The following is a 15,822-nucleotide window of genomic DNA, read 5'->3' on the forward strand; positions in this document are numbered from 1 at the left end:
TTTCGAAACCCCGGGAGTCGTTGTGAAATGGCATTGTCCTATTGCTGTCGGTTCTAATCATCTCTGTGCATACCACATAGGTCCCAGGAGTTTAGCATGCAAGAACACAGGCATGCTAATTCAGAGGAGAAAGACTGGAGACTGGGCTGGGGTGGTGGTGGGGTACTTGGTCCCATCTGATTATTTTAAAAATCTCCCTGCCCCTGTTCCTAATCTCTCTTTCAGATGTTCAAAGTGAATGCAATTCCACAGGCTCCTGATGCAGTTCAGTTACTTATCACACTTTGCTCAGCTGAGACATAAAACTAGGCTGGTCAGTTTCACTTCAGTTCCTAGTCAGTTTCACTTTCTGGATCTCCTTCATAGGACAAAACCAGTTGTGATTGGGTCTCCAGCACTGCCAGGGAAGGGACATCCCAACAATCCCCCAAACGCTTCTCAATTCCATTTTTAAAAATAAGCCTGTAGAAATGTTTGGGGTGGTTTGTTTTTTTTAACACAATCTAAATGCTGGGCCTCCCTCTCCTTGATGGCCTCCTCGAATTTGCTGATTGGAGTTCCCTTGTCGCCCTGTTACTCGGCCTGTTTACACGGTCACTGGCCATCTCCTGGGGTTCTGAAGAGGCTCCCAGAACTAAGTGCAGAGAAAGGTGAGGCTGGGGCTGTGGAGCTGGTCAGCATGGAGGCAGGAGATGGGCGGGGGGAACCTTCCAGAGGCAAACAGCTGTGAATAGAAATTGCACACCTGGGCTCTAAGTTAACCTTCACATTCTCTCCTCCACAGTCTGTCCTGATTCCCCACTCTCCCAAAGCAGACTCACCTCCCCTTTTCTCTGTTATGTGTAGCTGATATTACCAGGTCTTTTGGATGTCTCCTTCTGCCTGACCAGCTGGGTGAGGTAATATCTTTAGCGGGCCAACTGCTGTGGGTGAGAGAGACAAGCTTTCGCTCGGAAGACACGGAAATAACCCCCTTGATTTCTGTCCAGGAATAGAACACACAGCAGTGTCCCTGACCCTGCATGTGTATGTCAAGCTGATGTCGCGTTATGTCGCTTCGATGTTGCGTCTTAGGGACAGAGGAATTACCACATTGCATCAGATCAATGGCCCAGCTAATGCTGTCCGTGAGAGTGGCCAGTACCAGCTGAGGTTTCAAACATCCGTAAGGGACACTTATAGAACAACCTCGCATAGAGGAATCTTCTTCTTAACCCCAAGCAGCTGGCTTTTGCTGCAACGATATCATGAAAGATGCATGGCCATGATCTCTATGGGTGGGACAGCGAATGGGGGAAGTCTGCAGCATCCTTGCCAGCACAGGGCCTGGTAGGTGGTTAAGCAGAAGACTTCAGTCTTTAGGGATGTAAATCTGGCACCTTTCAATCTGGTGGCTCTTTGGCAACCATCGAGAAGGGAGTGTTGGTTTTTCTGTCTGCTTCTAAGTGAGTAGGTGCCTCCAGCATAAATGTGTAAGTGGCATCCGGATGTCAGGCTCCGCAGAGAGGTTAGAATCAAATGGCTCGTGGGGAGTGGGCTCTCTCTCCGTTCTCTGGTACACTAGCAGGGTTGGGGGTGAATGGAAGTTCATCCAAACGCTGTGCAGCTAAAGAGGAAGCTTCAGTCTTCAGCAGCGTCGATCTGACATTTCTCGCTAGCTCTTTATCAGCTAAAATGCAGATATATCTTTTTAAATAAAAATCATAACCCTCTGGAAACTATTTTTTTCATAACTCATGAGAGAGTCATTCCTCAGCTGTTCCTAAGCACTGGTAATTAAGACAACCTGCTGAACCATTTCAAGTGGTCACATGATAGATGGCCCTTGACTCGCAGCCTAAGCTGCAGCAAACAGAATGTAAGTAAGTTAAATAGTTATGTAGCTGCAAGATGGGCCTGGGCAGTGGGGAAGCTACCAAGAGCTGTTGCAAAGATGCCAGCGTTGAAGTGCTTCCAAGCTCATCTGGTCTTCATCACTTGGAGATGCCTTACTCAATGTTCAACTGCACGTTACTGGGTTCAGCGGTGTTTACTTACCCAGCCGGGGAGAAAAATTGTCTTCACTACAGAAATTACTGGGTGAAGTCCTGTGGCTTGTGCTGTGTAGGGGGCATCTCACTGGCTGATCATGGTGGGACCTTTGGGTCTTAGTGTCTATTAAATGAGTGGTTTAGGAAGAAATCTAACTTGACATGATACAGGATTGGCTAGAGACCTCACTGGAAGCTCTTCCACACCAAGTCAGTCTCCTCGTTGATGCCTTTGGTGCCCTGAGCCCTTTCCTATGAGCAGAGTGCCAATTGTGAATACCGTGCACCACGCTGGCTGAGCAGCTGAGCAGACTGGTGCGTCTCCAGCCATGCCTTGTGTTAACGGAGTCTTTCTTTGGCTTTTAATAGGTTGAGGCTGAAGACCAAGTCTTGGCAACTTTCTGTGGCAGGGAGACGACAGACACAGAGCAGGCCCCCGGGCAGCAGGTGGTCTTGTCTCCAAGTTCTTACATGGGCCTCACGTTCAGATCCGACTTCTCCAATGAGGAGCGCTTCACTGGCTTTGACGCCCATTACACAGCAGTGGGTAAGTAGCTCCTTTGCAGTGAAGTAGCAGGTACACTATGATACTGCTACAAACCTATAGCCCCTTAGGACTCCAAGGCTCTGAGGATGATGCAGAACTTCATGGCTCGAGAGGGGTAGAGTTCAGATCCTTCCGCTCCAAACGCACAGGCCCCTGCTTCTTGAACAAAGAGAATTTCCATCAGCTGTTAGCAGTGCGGGGCCTATGGTCACTGTGGAAAGTGCTGAGTATTAGCAGAGCCGGGGGTGACTTCCACTGAAGCTCAAGCAATCCCAAAGGAGTGCTTGGCAAATTGAGACATTTTCAGGGGGGTGCAGAAGGATGTGTGATGCCCACTGCCATGACATGTTGGCACACAGCAGAGGCTGCCCAAACTGCAGTCTGCAGGGCACTTGCTGGTGGCATGTGGAGAGTTGGCTGGGCACATGGTGCTGGTTTCTCTTCCCTGTTCCCAGCCACTGAATTGCATCAAAGACCATTAAAGACACTCACATTTTTCCTAGTGTTGCTTTCAATGAGAACACTTTCTGTAGAGATGTTACGGCATTGTGAATGGCAGGTGAAGTGGTCTGGGAGTTTGCCAATGAGAGGAGAGGTGTCCAGGAGACAATCTCTGTATTAAGATGTGGTGCGCACTATGAACAAGCTTGAGATCCCCTGCTGGACAGCATGCCAGTCCTCTCTCCTCCCACCCTGGCTTTCCATCATTCTCTTTTATTTATCCTCTTCTGATTTAGTCTTGACCCCTGCAGTGGCAAAGTCTGTTGCGTGCACCATGGGCTGGGTAATAACATGAGAGGACTTCATGTTTCTAAACCTAAACTGGCTCTTTATTAGGAGAACTATTTACAGAGATGCTCCAACTGCAGCTAGCATTCCAGCCATGTGCACACAGACTGACTTGCTGGTGTCTCTTTCTAACTCTTCCCCCACTGCAACCTCTACTCCTCCCTCCAAGTTCCAGGCAGGTTGCCACAGAGTAACTGCAGATTGTCAGGTCAGTGTCTGTCACTCCCCAAAGTGCCCCCAGATTCTGGGAATCGGGGCTTCAGGCTGATATACCAGCCCAGCTCCTACACTCCAAGACTGGCCCAGCATCACCTTTCACTCTCATACTCAAAGGAATCCCCAGTGAGATTATCCTGCCCTCAGCCCTCAATTTTGGGGACCAGGCTTCAGACCCCTTAATCTACCCTTGCATCTCAGCTGCCATTTTGGTGAGGTGGAGAGGACTTTTAAGGGAAACCGTTCCATCTACCATTTATTGCTGCTTTGAGGGATTCTTACACCAGGGTGACATCATGCAGTTACTCCAGAATGATGCCAGTGTAGCTGAGAGCAGAATCTGGCCCTAAGTGTTTAGAAGGCAACACAAAGTGATCTGAGCACTGGGAGACGGAGGGAACAGACTAAGCATGACCCTTGTAACGCACAGAAAACACAGCCCTAGGGCCCCGGTCCCAGCAGTAGAATTCCTGCCCTGCGGGGGCACTCCATTGATAGACAGTGAGTTGCTATTGCAAACAAAACCCTCGCTTGCTGCTGGACAGTTGGGTGTGTCAGGCTGTAGGATCATAACTCTACGCCCCCCACCCCCTACAAGGTGGGGCAGGTGTACCGATTGCCATGGCAGGCCAGCTCCTCCTTTTCTCACACCAGTCAGCCCCGTGTTAACCCATCATGGGATGGTCAGATGTGAGCTTTTGCTTCAGCCCATTACGGATGAGCCATGAAATATGGACCAAAACTTCGTCGCCATTTGGTCCGAGTGCATCCTAGCTCCTCCTTGTTGCCTGTGTCTAAACGCCCCCTCGGGAGCAGTGCCGGGAGGAGTGGGGGGTGCTCCTGTCTTGATGCCTGTCTTTCTAAGGCTCTGCTCAACTCTTGCTCCCCTGCAGATGTGGACGAGTGCCTGGAAAAGAGCGATGAGGAGCTGGCCTGCGACCACAACTGCCACAATTACATCGGGGGGTACTACTGCTCCTGCCGATTTGGCTACATCCTGCACTCTGACAACAGGACCTGCAAAGGTACGGCCCAGCTCCGGGCTCTGCCAGAGACATCAGGCAGCTGGGACAGATCATGCCGCGCTCTCTGCCACACTTGGATCCTTAGGGCAAATCTGCCCTCCCTGGCCTGTGTCTGCTTTCCCTGCCCACCCCCCAGCTGGGGCTTGGGGAGCACGCTGGCCATGCACTCTCTGCTCAGAGTGCCCAAGTGGGTGCGGTCAGCCAGTGTGGCCGGTTCACCTCTGCTCTTGGCTTGTGCGACACCAAAATAAAGACTGACCTTGGCCCAAAGAATGCATTAGGACTGGCCGGTGCAGATTCCTGCACTGGAAGGTCTCAGCATGCTTGTTCTGAGCACATCTGTAAGGGGGCTCCCTGCACCCGAGCAGCCTGTGGGGGGCTATGGCAGGGAAGGGCCAGTGGATCCACAATGACACAGATCCACCAGCCAATCCCCCCGGGCATGGGTGAGGGTCGGAGCAGCGATGGGGGCTGTAACAGCTGAGCAGCCTGGGGATGGAGATGTCCTTCCCCGGATCCCAGTGGATCTCCCCTGCGGCCAGCACTTGTCCTCTCAGCAGCGTTGGGCCCGATTCCCCTCTGGCTCATACCAGCATAACTTCACTGGCATCGGTGGCCCCACTCCTGGTGGGTGCGGGTGTGCGTGAGATCAGGATCCGGTCCAGAGGTTCCCTGTCAGCTCAGTCAGGTGGAGGTGTTCTGAGGGGAGATTGCCCAGGGCTAGGAATAGAAGACAACGCTGGGACAGCAGGCCAGATTTTAACCCTGGGCTCCTTCCGGGACCCAGGGTCTAGCCCGGAGAGGCCGGTTGCTCAGGGTTCCCGTGTGCCTTTCAGTGGAGTGCAGCAGCAACCTCTTCACCCAGAGAAGTGGGGTGATCACCAGCGCCGACTTCCCCAGCCCCTATCCCAAGAGCTCCGACTGCCTGTACCGCATCGAGTTGGAGGAAGGCTTCCTCATCAGCCTGCAGTTCGAAGACAGCTTCGACATTGAGGACCACCCGGAGGTGTCCTGCCCCTACGATTACATCAAGGTGAGCTGGCTGGGCTGGCCCCAGCTCTGGGAGATCTCTGGGCATGACTCCCCCCACGTTACCTCAACTCCTAGCTCATCAGACCACCCGCGACCCAGGCCCAAGTGAGTACAGCCAGTGGGAGCAGAGCCTGCTTACAGCAGGGCTGAATATTTACCGCAGCTCCGCTCCGGACAGCTCCAGCTGAATTTAAGCCCTGCCTGCAAAACTAAAAGCCCACCACTGAAGATTTGCTCAGGTTTTACTCAGGCAAACTTCCTCATGCCATTCCGAGTACGAACAGAGCCCCAGCTCACCCCCGATTTGCAGCACCCCCTGCTAGTCCAGCACTGGTGCCCTCCTCGCACCCCTTGCTTTGCCAGTGCACCCCATTCCTGAGCTATCACGTAGCACCATGGCTGGGTCAGTCCTGAGCATCTCATGGCGATCCCAGCTTGTGTGTGACCTTGAGAAGCCTTTGAGATTTGGGCAAACATTCATTGGAGACCAGTGAGAGGTGCCCCTCCTTGTCCCACTCCCCCAAAGCCTTTCACAGAGGGTCTAAGACATATTTATATTGGCAAGGCCTCAGGGCATAGAGAGACCCACGCGCCAGCCTCAGGGTGTAGTGATACCCACGCACCAGCCTCAGTGCGTAGTGAGCCCCCAGTGGATCCTAACTCTCTGCACCATCTCCTCTTGTTGCTCTGGCAGATTAAAGCTGGTCGGAAGGAGTTTGGCCCTTTCTGTGGGGAAAAATCCCCAGGACGTCTTGAAACCCAAAGCAATAGCGTTCAGATCCTGTTCCACAGCGACAGCTCAGGAGAGAACCAAGGGTGGAAGTTATCCTACACAGCAATCGGTAACTGCTCTGGCTTCTTCCCTTCACCGTGCACAGGGGGCTGGACCCTGCACATAGACACCAAGGCTCCACCTGGTCTAGAATCCTGTCTCTGACGATGGCCAAGGCCAGAGACTTCAGGCAAGAGATGGGATAGATCTTGCATAAGTAATTTAACTGAGCAATCCTGTTCTTTGGACGGGGACTTCTTCCTGAGCATGGCTGTGCCCTCAAACATGGGGACAGGGATCTCCCATGATCCTCACTAGTCAAGGTCACTGCACATGCTACTGCTATTCAGACAAGCATCACCCCCTCTTTTTTGGACCTTACCAAGCTCTTTATTTACCTCACTAACATCCTGCGGCAGCGAGTTCCACAGGTTAACGCTGCAGGCTAAATGGGCTGCCTTTTTAGTTTCACAGCGTGCCCTCCCTTAATAATGCTGCTCTGTGCCATTGCCACAGCGGTCCTGAGCCAGGCCTGGGTAACAGTTTGAAGCCTGTGTGCAGCCTGCCCGGCAGCGCAGCCCGGACTGGCACGCAGGAGCCTGCTGGCCTGTAGGTGTAACCCGTCCACATTCCGCGCAGCACTCTGTCCCCCAGGCCCGCAGAAACAGGTGGCGGCAGCCTGGGCTAATACAGCTAGGTAGTGGTCTGAGCTTAGGAGAGGCTTATGCTTTTGGATCCAGAGGTTCCCAGGGTCAGTTTCTGCTACTGGCACCCCACCCAGGGGCGCAGCCTTGCACGGGGTGGCCCCCTGGGGGACCTGACCTTGGGTGTGTCTCTGAGGGGTTGTAAAGGCAGCAGCTCTGCTAGGCTAGTGGCGGGGAAGTGTTTGCTGGGCAGCGCCAAAGCCTGTCTTGCTGCACAGCTCCCGCTGGGGAATTCCCTGCTCCCTCCACTCCGGGACTCAGGCTTTCTCCAACACCAGCTCTTCCCCAGCCTTCACCCCCAACCCTAACCCTCCTCTTCTGCACGGTGCTGCCCAGGAGAGGTCACTGAGACCATCCTAATCAGTGCTTGTGTCACGCCACCCCACAGCTGGGTTCCTTGCTTCCCCCATTGGCTTGCCCTGACCTCCCAGCTGGATGGATCAGTCACAGCCTGGTGCCCGGTGGGCCAGTCACATTGCCGGCACAGCACAGCACGCCAGCTCACCCCGGGCATCAGCTTAGCTACAGGGGCGACCTCACTGACCGACCGACCTCGCTATCAAATATTTTTGCCACTTGGAAACCACCTTGATGTACCTGCCACTCACAGCAGCAGTGCCAGGCCTGGGGCCACTGGGAGGAACAGGATGTCTATGCTAAGTGTGCAGTCATCAGTCCTCATTTCATCCAAAATACACAGCTATGTTCGAAAATAGCCAGGCCAGTAAGCAGGCAAGACACCTCGGGGGGGATTCCAAAGGCAACCCCATAGGAAGCAACAGTCTCTGTGCCCCCCGTGACATGCCCCTCTGCCTGCATGTCTGGCCCAGTGAGAATTGGTGGGAACTATTGCCCTAATAAACAGCTGTGGGCCCTGGAATTCGGAGCAGCCTCCATTGGTTGGGGCGCCACCCTCACACACCCTCGCCAGTCGGTCAGCATGGTCTTTCTTTGTTCCCCTCTCCCCCCTCAAAGGGAACCCGTGCCCACTGGTGCAGCCGCCAATCAACGGGAAAATCGAGCCCTCGCAGGCCAAGTACACTTTTAAGGACCAGGTGGTCATCAGCTGCAACACCGGCTACAACGTGCTAAAGGTACCAGAGCCACTGGCTTTGATGTGAGCGTTCGGGGCGCTGGGCCAGATTCTCTCCTCTCCTCCACCAGAGGAAACCTGGGGCCACTGGGGGGCACTCCACCTGTCTGGCATTCGAGCCAGAGGCATGTCCGTATTTAAGGACGCCTACAATGTTCTATGGTAATGAGCCGAAGCACAGGAGGTCAGGCTAGATGATCGGATGGTCCCTTCAGCCCTAAACGCTCTGAAACTATCCCGGGATGGGCGTCGCTGCCAAAGGAGGCTGCAGCCGTGCTCTGGAGAAATTAATCAAACAAAAGCCCATCCAACTCTCCCGGAGCAAGAACTATCCACAAGGGCCCGATACACTTAGAGCCACAAACTAGCCACTAAAGAAGTGGGAGGAGAGAGAATACAGCATGTCCCCCAACCACCAGCTAAACCTCTCGCCCACGCCAGCAAACTAACTACTTGCAAATAAGCCAGACGCGAGGCTTGGCGTCTCCCCAAGAGACGGAGGCACCTGGGGTGCTGCTCTGTCTGTGATTTCCTGCTACGCTCTCCCAAGCCAAGCAGGGCTGGTCCTTTGGTAGGTGACCTTCACGGAGTAGCTGGTAACTGAAGAAAATGCTGATGAATCAGTAGGTGGAACTCTTACCTCTGAATCAGTACTGAGCCATCCTCGGCTCTACCTACCCCATCCCTGAGGCTTCATAAAATGACCTCTCTCTTTATATAATCCATCTCTAGCATCACTCCTATGTCCCAGTACACTAATACCCTATGATAGGCTGCTCCATCCTCCTGGCTAGGTTCTAATACTGCGCCCACTGCCGTCATATTTGGAAAGAAACACATTTGTTTTCTAATTTTCTTTCAAACTCAATAAACGGAGGGGTTCTCTCCGAAACTCTCTTTGTTACTGGCTTGCCCAGTGAGCAACGTCTCTTTACGGTGGATAGCTGGCCCGGTCAGGCCATTGGGAAGATGAGTCTTTGCAGTGGGAGGGGGAGGTCCTTTGGCTGCATGGATAATGGTTTTCGCTTGTCCCTTCTGCCCAGGATAACGTGGAGAGTGACTCCTTCCAGATCGAGTGTCTGAAGGACGGAACATGGAGCAACAAGATCCCCATCTGCAAAAGTAAGAAACCCTCCCCCCGACCACTGAACGCTATATAGAACTACTATGCCAGGCTCACAGAGTGCAATCCGCTGCTCAGAGGCACCTCACCAGCCAGGGTGGCTATTAATTATACCTCTGCAAAACCAGGTTGGCTCTTTCTCCTAAACGGAACAGGGTTTGTGCCCAATGCCACAGGTTGGCTGTTTATTTTTTTCCTTGAGTGACTTACTAATGTAATTGGATTTCCAAGCTGTTTGACCTTCTCACGTCTCAGACAGCCAAGCAAGCCCTAGCCTGGCTCATCTGAGAAAATCTTCAGCCAGTCATTAAGGGCCTGATCCAATGCCCGTTGACATCTGTGGGAAGGCTCCAGTTAACTTTGCTGGGAGCTGGATCAAGCCCAAAAGCTATTAGCAATGGGTGGGGGGGATATGGAAAGGTTCAGGTACCGATTAAGACCTTCTCAGAACTTCTTTCATCCACAAAATCTGGGTCAAGCTCTCAGCAGACAGTCTTTATTGTGATCATTCCGCTCCTTCACTTCTACTCACAGCTGCAGGGAGCCAGCTGCCGAGTTCTGGTGTGAATCTGGACTTGTCCAAGTTTGGGGGATGTCTGGAGCTGGGCGGATGGATGTGGTTACTCTGCCCATTATAGACATAAGGACCGTTTGTAAAATCTGAATACAGATCTGAATTTCTTGCCAGTTTTGGGGGTGTCCAAAACCAGGGCTTTGGGGTGGTCCTGTCTCTACCCAGAACGAGACAATGCAGAGACAAATCAAACAAATTAGAAAAGTTGGCCAAATATTTTTTGCAAACCTCAAAAAGAAAAAGTTCCCTTTGAAAGAATGCGTGAAGACTCAGACCACGTCTATGCTACAGACTTTGGTCGACACAAGTTGCGTCGGTGTACAGTGCCGAAGTTAGTACATCGCCTGTGCACATGCATCCTGGCTGCTTGCACACAAGGGAGAGCTGGTAAGGTGCTCACCAAGCTGGGGTCAGCGCCGTTCAAGGAAGTAGTTTTACTTCATCACCATCGTGAGGCGCTTATGTCAGCCAGAGACAAATTTGAGTGGAGACTCTTGCACAAATAGGTCTGCGCAAGGCGACTTATGTCAACCTAACTTTGCAGTGTAGACCAGGCCTCAGATCACTTCTGTGTCTTCTGACCCAGTTCCCCTGTCTCTGAAATCAAGCTAATGAAATGCACTATTTACACCTTCATCACAATCCATTTTTTCCTGCAAACCACTGACTTCTTTTCTCCAGCATGCACGGCTATGGCTCTCATCACTAATGTCTGCCTTTTGAATTAGCTTCCTGGTGTCCATGTCAGGAACGTATAGATTGCTTAAACCCAAATGTCCCTGCTCTCATGTCATCCACAGTTGGATCTTACAGAACAGGAATAGCTGCATCCCAGGGTTTGAGAATGCTGGGTGGTACCAGGCTGGCAGTCCAGGCTCACTCTTGTGCTGCAGTTGAAGCTAGAAAGGAACGGTAACGTTCCTCCGAATGATCAGCTGTGTGAAATGTTCAAGATTAAAATATTAATGCCAGGGTAAGGAGCCTTTGACCTCAAGGTCATCGGTTCTGATCCAGCCCAGGTCAGAAGTAACCGAAAGGCATTATCATCTGACAGTGGCCAGTGTTAAATGAACTGGCAGAGTCCACCCCAGTGGCATACAGTGACACATTTAGGCAGGCGCGCAGTTCTACACTTGTATGCAAAATGGTGTCCTCCATGCAGCACGACCTTGCACCTACGGCGCACGCGAGGTTATGCTGTGCGGAGAACGCCATTTTCTTCTAGCATCCTCTGTGCACACTTGGGGAGCAGACAGGAGTGCACAGCCAGTCCTGGGGCATGCGTTGCACAGGCAGAGGGCACACCACTGGTCCACCCAGTTCCTAGCAGAGAAGTGTGTGCATTAAGAAAAACACCACCCCAATAGGCAGTAGCTAGCACCCTAATGTTGGCAGTGTCAGCGTGGAGAGTGAACTCCCCTCTGTCCCCTCTAGGTGGTCTGTCAGGGGCCTGGTCCCCCTGCAGCTCCCCTTTGGGGTGCACCAGGGTCACGTCCTCTCTTGGGCTCTCATCGTCCAGGTCGTGGATGTTAACATCACCGGCCCAAAGACGGAAACCCAGCCCTCCGGCTGAGCTCCTCTGGAGTTCACCCCCACCGAGGTTACAGGCAGAGAGAAAAAATGAAACAAACAAGTCCCAGACGAGCCCCCAGCCTCTCTTCCTTCAGGCAGTCTTGGGCTAGCCATAGTCTATCTCAATGTCCTCTGCGCGGCCACCAGAAAGGGTCTTGAGGTGATTGTTTATAGCCTGGCTCTCCTCTCATGGGGCCTGGATAGTCTGTGGTTATGGGAGCAGCCCCTGCCTTCCATCAGGCCTCTCCTTGGGAGCTGGAGACTTGAGGTCTGTCCTCGCCCCAGAGTAGCCTCCTGCTGAGCTCTCACACCACTCCTGACAGGCCATGCAGGTATGGCCGGGCAGGGCGGGGTGAGCCCATAACCACTTCACCATCCCTTCCAGTCTGATACAGGGTTTGCACACCCCATCACACCGGCCTGGTCAGCGTGGAGGCACATGGGGCAGTGTGAGGGAAGCATGCACCAAGCTGGAGTTGATCTGTGACAAAGGGAGGACTTCAGCCTCCAGGGCAGTACATTCAGAACCGTCCAGTTTAACGCCTCTACGAAAACGAAGTACCGGTCCTCAAACACTGACAGTTTCCTGTATGCTCCAATGCATTGAACTTGCTGCCACCTATCCCAGAGCAGAGCAGAGGGAAGGGTGGGGGAAGTCAGCCGGTCTCCCTCACTTGGCAACGACCACCCAGGACGTCTCGAAGAGTTCTGTAAAAGGAGATAAGGGGTTACTTTTCCTGCCATTGCACAATGTTCTACTCACACTGAGAGCAATGGCAGCCTGGCCTGAAAACCTTGTGGGACTCTTTGAACCTTGACCCTTAGCCCCTATCACCATCTATCGACCAAGCACACACTTGAGGAGAGAACATAAGAATGGCCACACTGGGTCAGACCAAAGGTCCATCTAGCCCAGTATCCTGTCTGCCGACATTGGCCAGTGCCAGGTGCCCCAGAGGCAATGAACTGAACAGGGAATCATCAAGTGATCCATCCCCTGTCGTCCATTTCCAGCTTCTGGCGAACAGAGGCTAGGGACACCATCCCTGCCCATCCTGGCTAATAGCCATTGATGGACGTATCATCCATGAATTTATCTAGTTCTTTTTTGAACCCTGTTATAGTCTTGGCCTTCAAAACATCCTCTGGCAAAGAGTTCCACAGGTTGACTGTGCATTGTGTGAAGAAACACTCTGGTGGCTGACCAGAGGACCGAGGTAGGTTTTGTTGGTTATGGATGGAGGAGCTTCAGAAGGCTCTGGGAAGTTGTGCAGCTCAAAGAAGGCCCCTGCATTTTGAAGGTTGACCTGAGCTTTTTTGCTTCAAAATCACAGTTGCAATCTCGTGGGTGTGGACTCTGTCCTAAGCTTTCCAGTACATCCAGCCTGTGACTAGGCTGGGCGTGCTGGGATGATTTAGTTGGGGATTGGTCCTGCTTTGAGCAGGGGGTTGGACTAGATGACCTCCTGAGGTCCCTTCCAACCCTGATATTCTATGATTCTATGATTTCCACTTCTGATCCCATACAAGCCCAGGAAGCTCATTCCCAGCCTTTGAACTTTGGTGGACCTCGGACCTGGATCCCGATTCAATCTTTGGAGTCTTGGGACCCATTCAGCTGATAAATCCAAACACCCATGTGAAATAATGGATCCAAATCCTGTGGCTTGGACCCTTCTGTAGCCGTGAGGAAACATTGCCTGTCCCCCATCTACTCTCTCTCCACACACCCTAGACTATCAGGGCTGGAAGGGACCTCAGGAGGTCATCTAGTCCAACCTCCTGCTCAAAGCAGGACCAATCCCCAATTTTTGCCCCAGATCCCTAAATGGCCCCCTCAAGGACTGGACTCACAACCCTGAGTTTAGCAGGCCAAAGCTCAAACCACTGAGCTACCCCTCCCCCTAATACTTCAGGCACCTACAGAACCCGCTGCACAGTGGTGTTTGTAAGGGTACATTATGGTTTGCAAATCTCGCTGAGGATGGAAAGCGTGACGCTGCTAGAATTGCTAAATAGTATCATATCTCACTACATTGCCTTTGAAGCACGTGGCACAATTATTACAATTATTACTGGAAAATACAGAGGAATCCTCCTAATTCAATCAAACCTTGAGGTTCCAATTGCCCCGTTCTTAGACCTGTCTCCCACAGATTTCACTGGAGTTCTGCTTGCACGGAGACTGAATAAAAACTAGAACTGGTTGGGGGGTTTTCCTCACAGACTGTTTTCCCCACCAGCTTTTGGACCAAAGAGAAATTGTCATCCAAATCTCGTTGAGGTTTCGTTGAAAAATTGAACCCCCCCCCCGCCCCCAACTGACAGTTTTGGCTGTCAAAAAATGGGGGGAGGGGCTGTTGTCAATTAAAATCCCTCCAAAGAAATAATCGATGAAAAAGTTGCACAAAAATGAAACTCCCCCCCCCCAGAACATTTGGCGGTAAATACATATATTTTGGAACGAGCGCTAATAAACATTGATGGGGGAGCTGACTTGGGCCTGGTGAGGCAAGTTTCATTGGACCAGGAGCCAGCCACGCTGGTGCGGGCTGCATCCCACTGGGGAATTGAGCACAGTGAGGCCAAGGAGGACGCGTGAAATGAGAAAGCCCACTGAAGCAACAGAGGACAGTTACTCCGCTAAGGCAGGTTTCCCTTTAAGCGGGTTCCATTGCACTGCAGTGCCTATCGACCTTTAATAGAGATGGATCCCTGTGCAGCGCCCAGTCAGTGTGTATAACCCAAGCTGCCTTTCACGCTTGCTGAATTGCTACCGTGTAGCATTAACTATTTCTGGTGTTATTGGGCTGTGTTTCCTGCATGAACTTTCTCTGCTCGGCCACTGATTCTGCTTTCTCTCTCTCTGCTTTCCTCTTCCCCCCTTTCTCCTCTGCTTTCGGTGCAGCTGCAGAAACAACCGACCACAGGCCAGAGAGAGGAGCTGAGCTGGACCAAGCGACAGCATGAGCCTGGGTGCCATCAAGCCGCACCCCTTAGAGTGGCCAGTGTCTCTGAGACGTGTCAGGGAGTCATTAGGGCTCCAGCGGGGCATCCCCACCCCCGTCACCCTTCCTGATCTGTATGGGACACAATGGAATCCATCGCCGCTGTAGGTATGGTGCCGTGCTCTGTTAACCCTTCCTGCCCGGCACATGCTTAACTCCCACTGGGTCTCCGGACAGGGAAAGAAAAACAAAACTGAAACGAATTCAAACGCTCAGGCCCCCGCCGGAAAAACAAATAACCCTCTAGGCTGCTGAGAGACATAACACAGGCCAGGGAGCTTGCATCCTGGCAGTCTTCATGGACAGGGCCTCTCCTTCCACTCCATCCCAGCCCTGCGCCCCACCACAATGAAAGTCGTTCTGCACAGGTTGGCAGCCTCGTCTGTGCTTGTTTTGTTCAGTTGGTTTAATTTAACTCTGCTGCCTGGTCTCTCTGGGTAAATCTGGGGATCTGTTCCAGTGTGATGAATAAGAAACATTCTTCCCTCTAGCTAAATAGCATGGGGCAAAAAAAGCCAGGCTAGGCTAGCATGTTCCAGTGCACTTCAACCCCCCACCCCCAGCTCTTTGGGACTAAAAGGTGCTTTCAAGATAAATCCACAAGGAAGCAATCTGTGATCACAAGTCTCTTTAAGCTGCTTTTGCCTGCCCAAAGCCCTGACACGACTGGATGCCTCATGGCCCCATGTTGAGGGCTCCATCTCCTTGCCACCCATCCCAGATCTAGCAGAGACCTCCAGGGCCAGAGAGCACCGGCTGGAAGGAATTGTGGCAAGGGCTGCTATCATGCTCTTGGGGACAGAAAGGGGAAAAAAAACAGAGCAAGCCAGGGAAAGGAGCAGAGTGGGGGAAGGGCTAGGTGGTCGTGACAGTGCATGGGCAGGGGAAGTGATGGGCTGCGGTGGGAATGAGTGGAGAGAGTGGATGAAGATGGGCTCTTGAGAGCTATGGGACCACATACACAGAGCCAGCCAAAGTCCATTGAAGTTGCTGGAAATCTTGGCTCAGGCCCATAGAGAGCAGGGCTTAGGGAGGAGGAACGCCGGGCTCGGGCAGGAGCCAGACCTTGCATAAGGAGAGAGATCAGAGTGGGGGCTCCCAGGGCTGGACGCTGAAACAGTCTGAGAGTCAGCAGCACCCAAAAAGCAGCAGAGGGGAGGAGCTCGCAGCTGACGCAGAGAGGGGGAAAGAAAGAGAGGGGCCGGCGAGGAGAAGGCCAGGCCTGGCAGGGGGTGGGCAGCTGCAAATGGGGACTGGAGGCGTCGAGCACAGTGCAGCAGGGCCCTGAAATAAAACGTGGGCGAAGAGAAGGGCCGGCCTGAGGCAGAGAGGGGCCG

At 52.7% G+C, this 15,822-nt stretch overlaps 1 protein-coding gene across 6 annotated transcripts in view; it reads left to right on the forward strand.

The window, feature by feature from the left end:
• The window catches only part of MASP1 (MBL associated serine protease 1), a 70,526-nt gene that overhangs the window by 17,066 nt on the left and 37,638 nt on the right, over positions 1–15,822 (forward strand). For 5 of the 6 annotated variants that reach the window (XM_084638130.1, XM_084638134.1, XM_084638129.1 and 2 more), the window contains exons 3-8: positions 2,400–2,577; positions 4,476–4,607; positions 5,444–5,640; positions 6,334–6,481; positions 8,091–8,209; positions 9,252–9,330. In XM_084638130.1, the coding sequence (XP_084494256.1) occupies positions 2,400–2,577; positions 4,476–4,607; positions 5,444–5,640; positions 6,334–6,481; positions 8,091–8,209; positions 9,252–9,330 (853 nt within the window). Of the gene's footprint in view, positions 1–2,399; positions 2,578–4,475; positions 4,608–5,443; positions 5,641–6,333; positions 6,482–8,090; positions 8,210–9,251; positions 9,331–14,385; positions 14,856–15,822 lie in introns of those variants that run through there. The other variant, XM_084638132.1, reaches the window with a different exon arrangement.

Source organism: Lepidochelys olivacea, assembly GCF_965140295.1.
Source record: "Lepidochelys olivacea isolate rLepOli2 genome assembly, chromosome: 9".
Taxonomy (NCBI): Eukaryota; Metazoa; Chordata; order Testudines; family Cheloniidae; genus Lepidochelys; species Lepidochelys olivacea.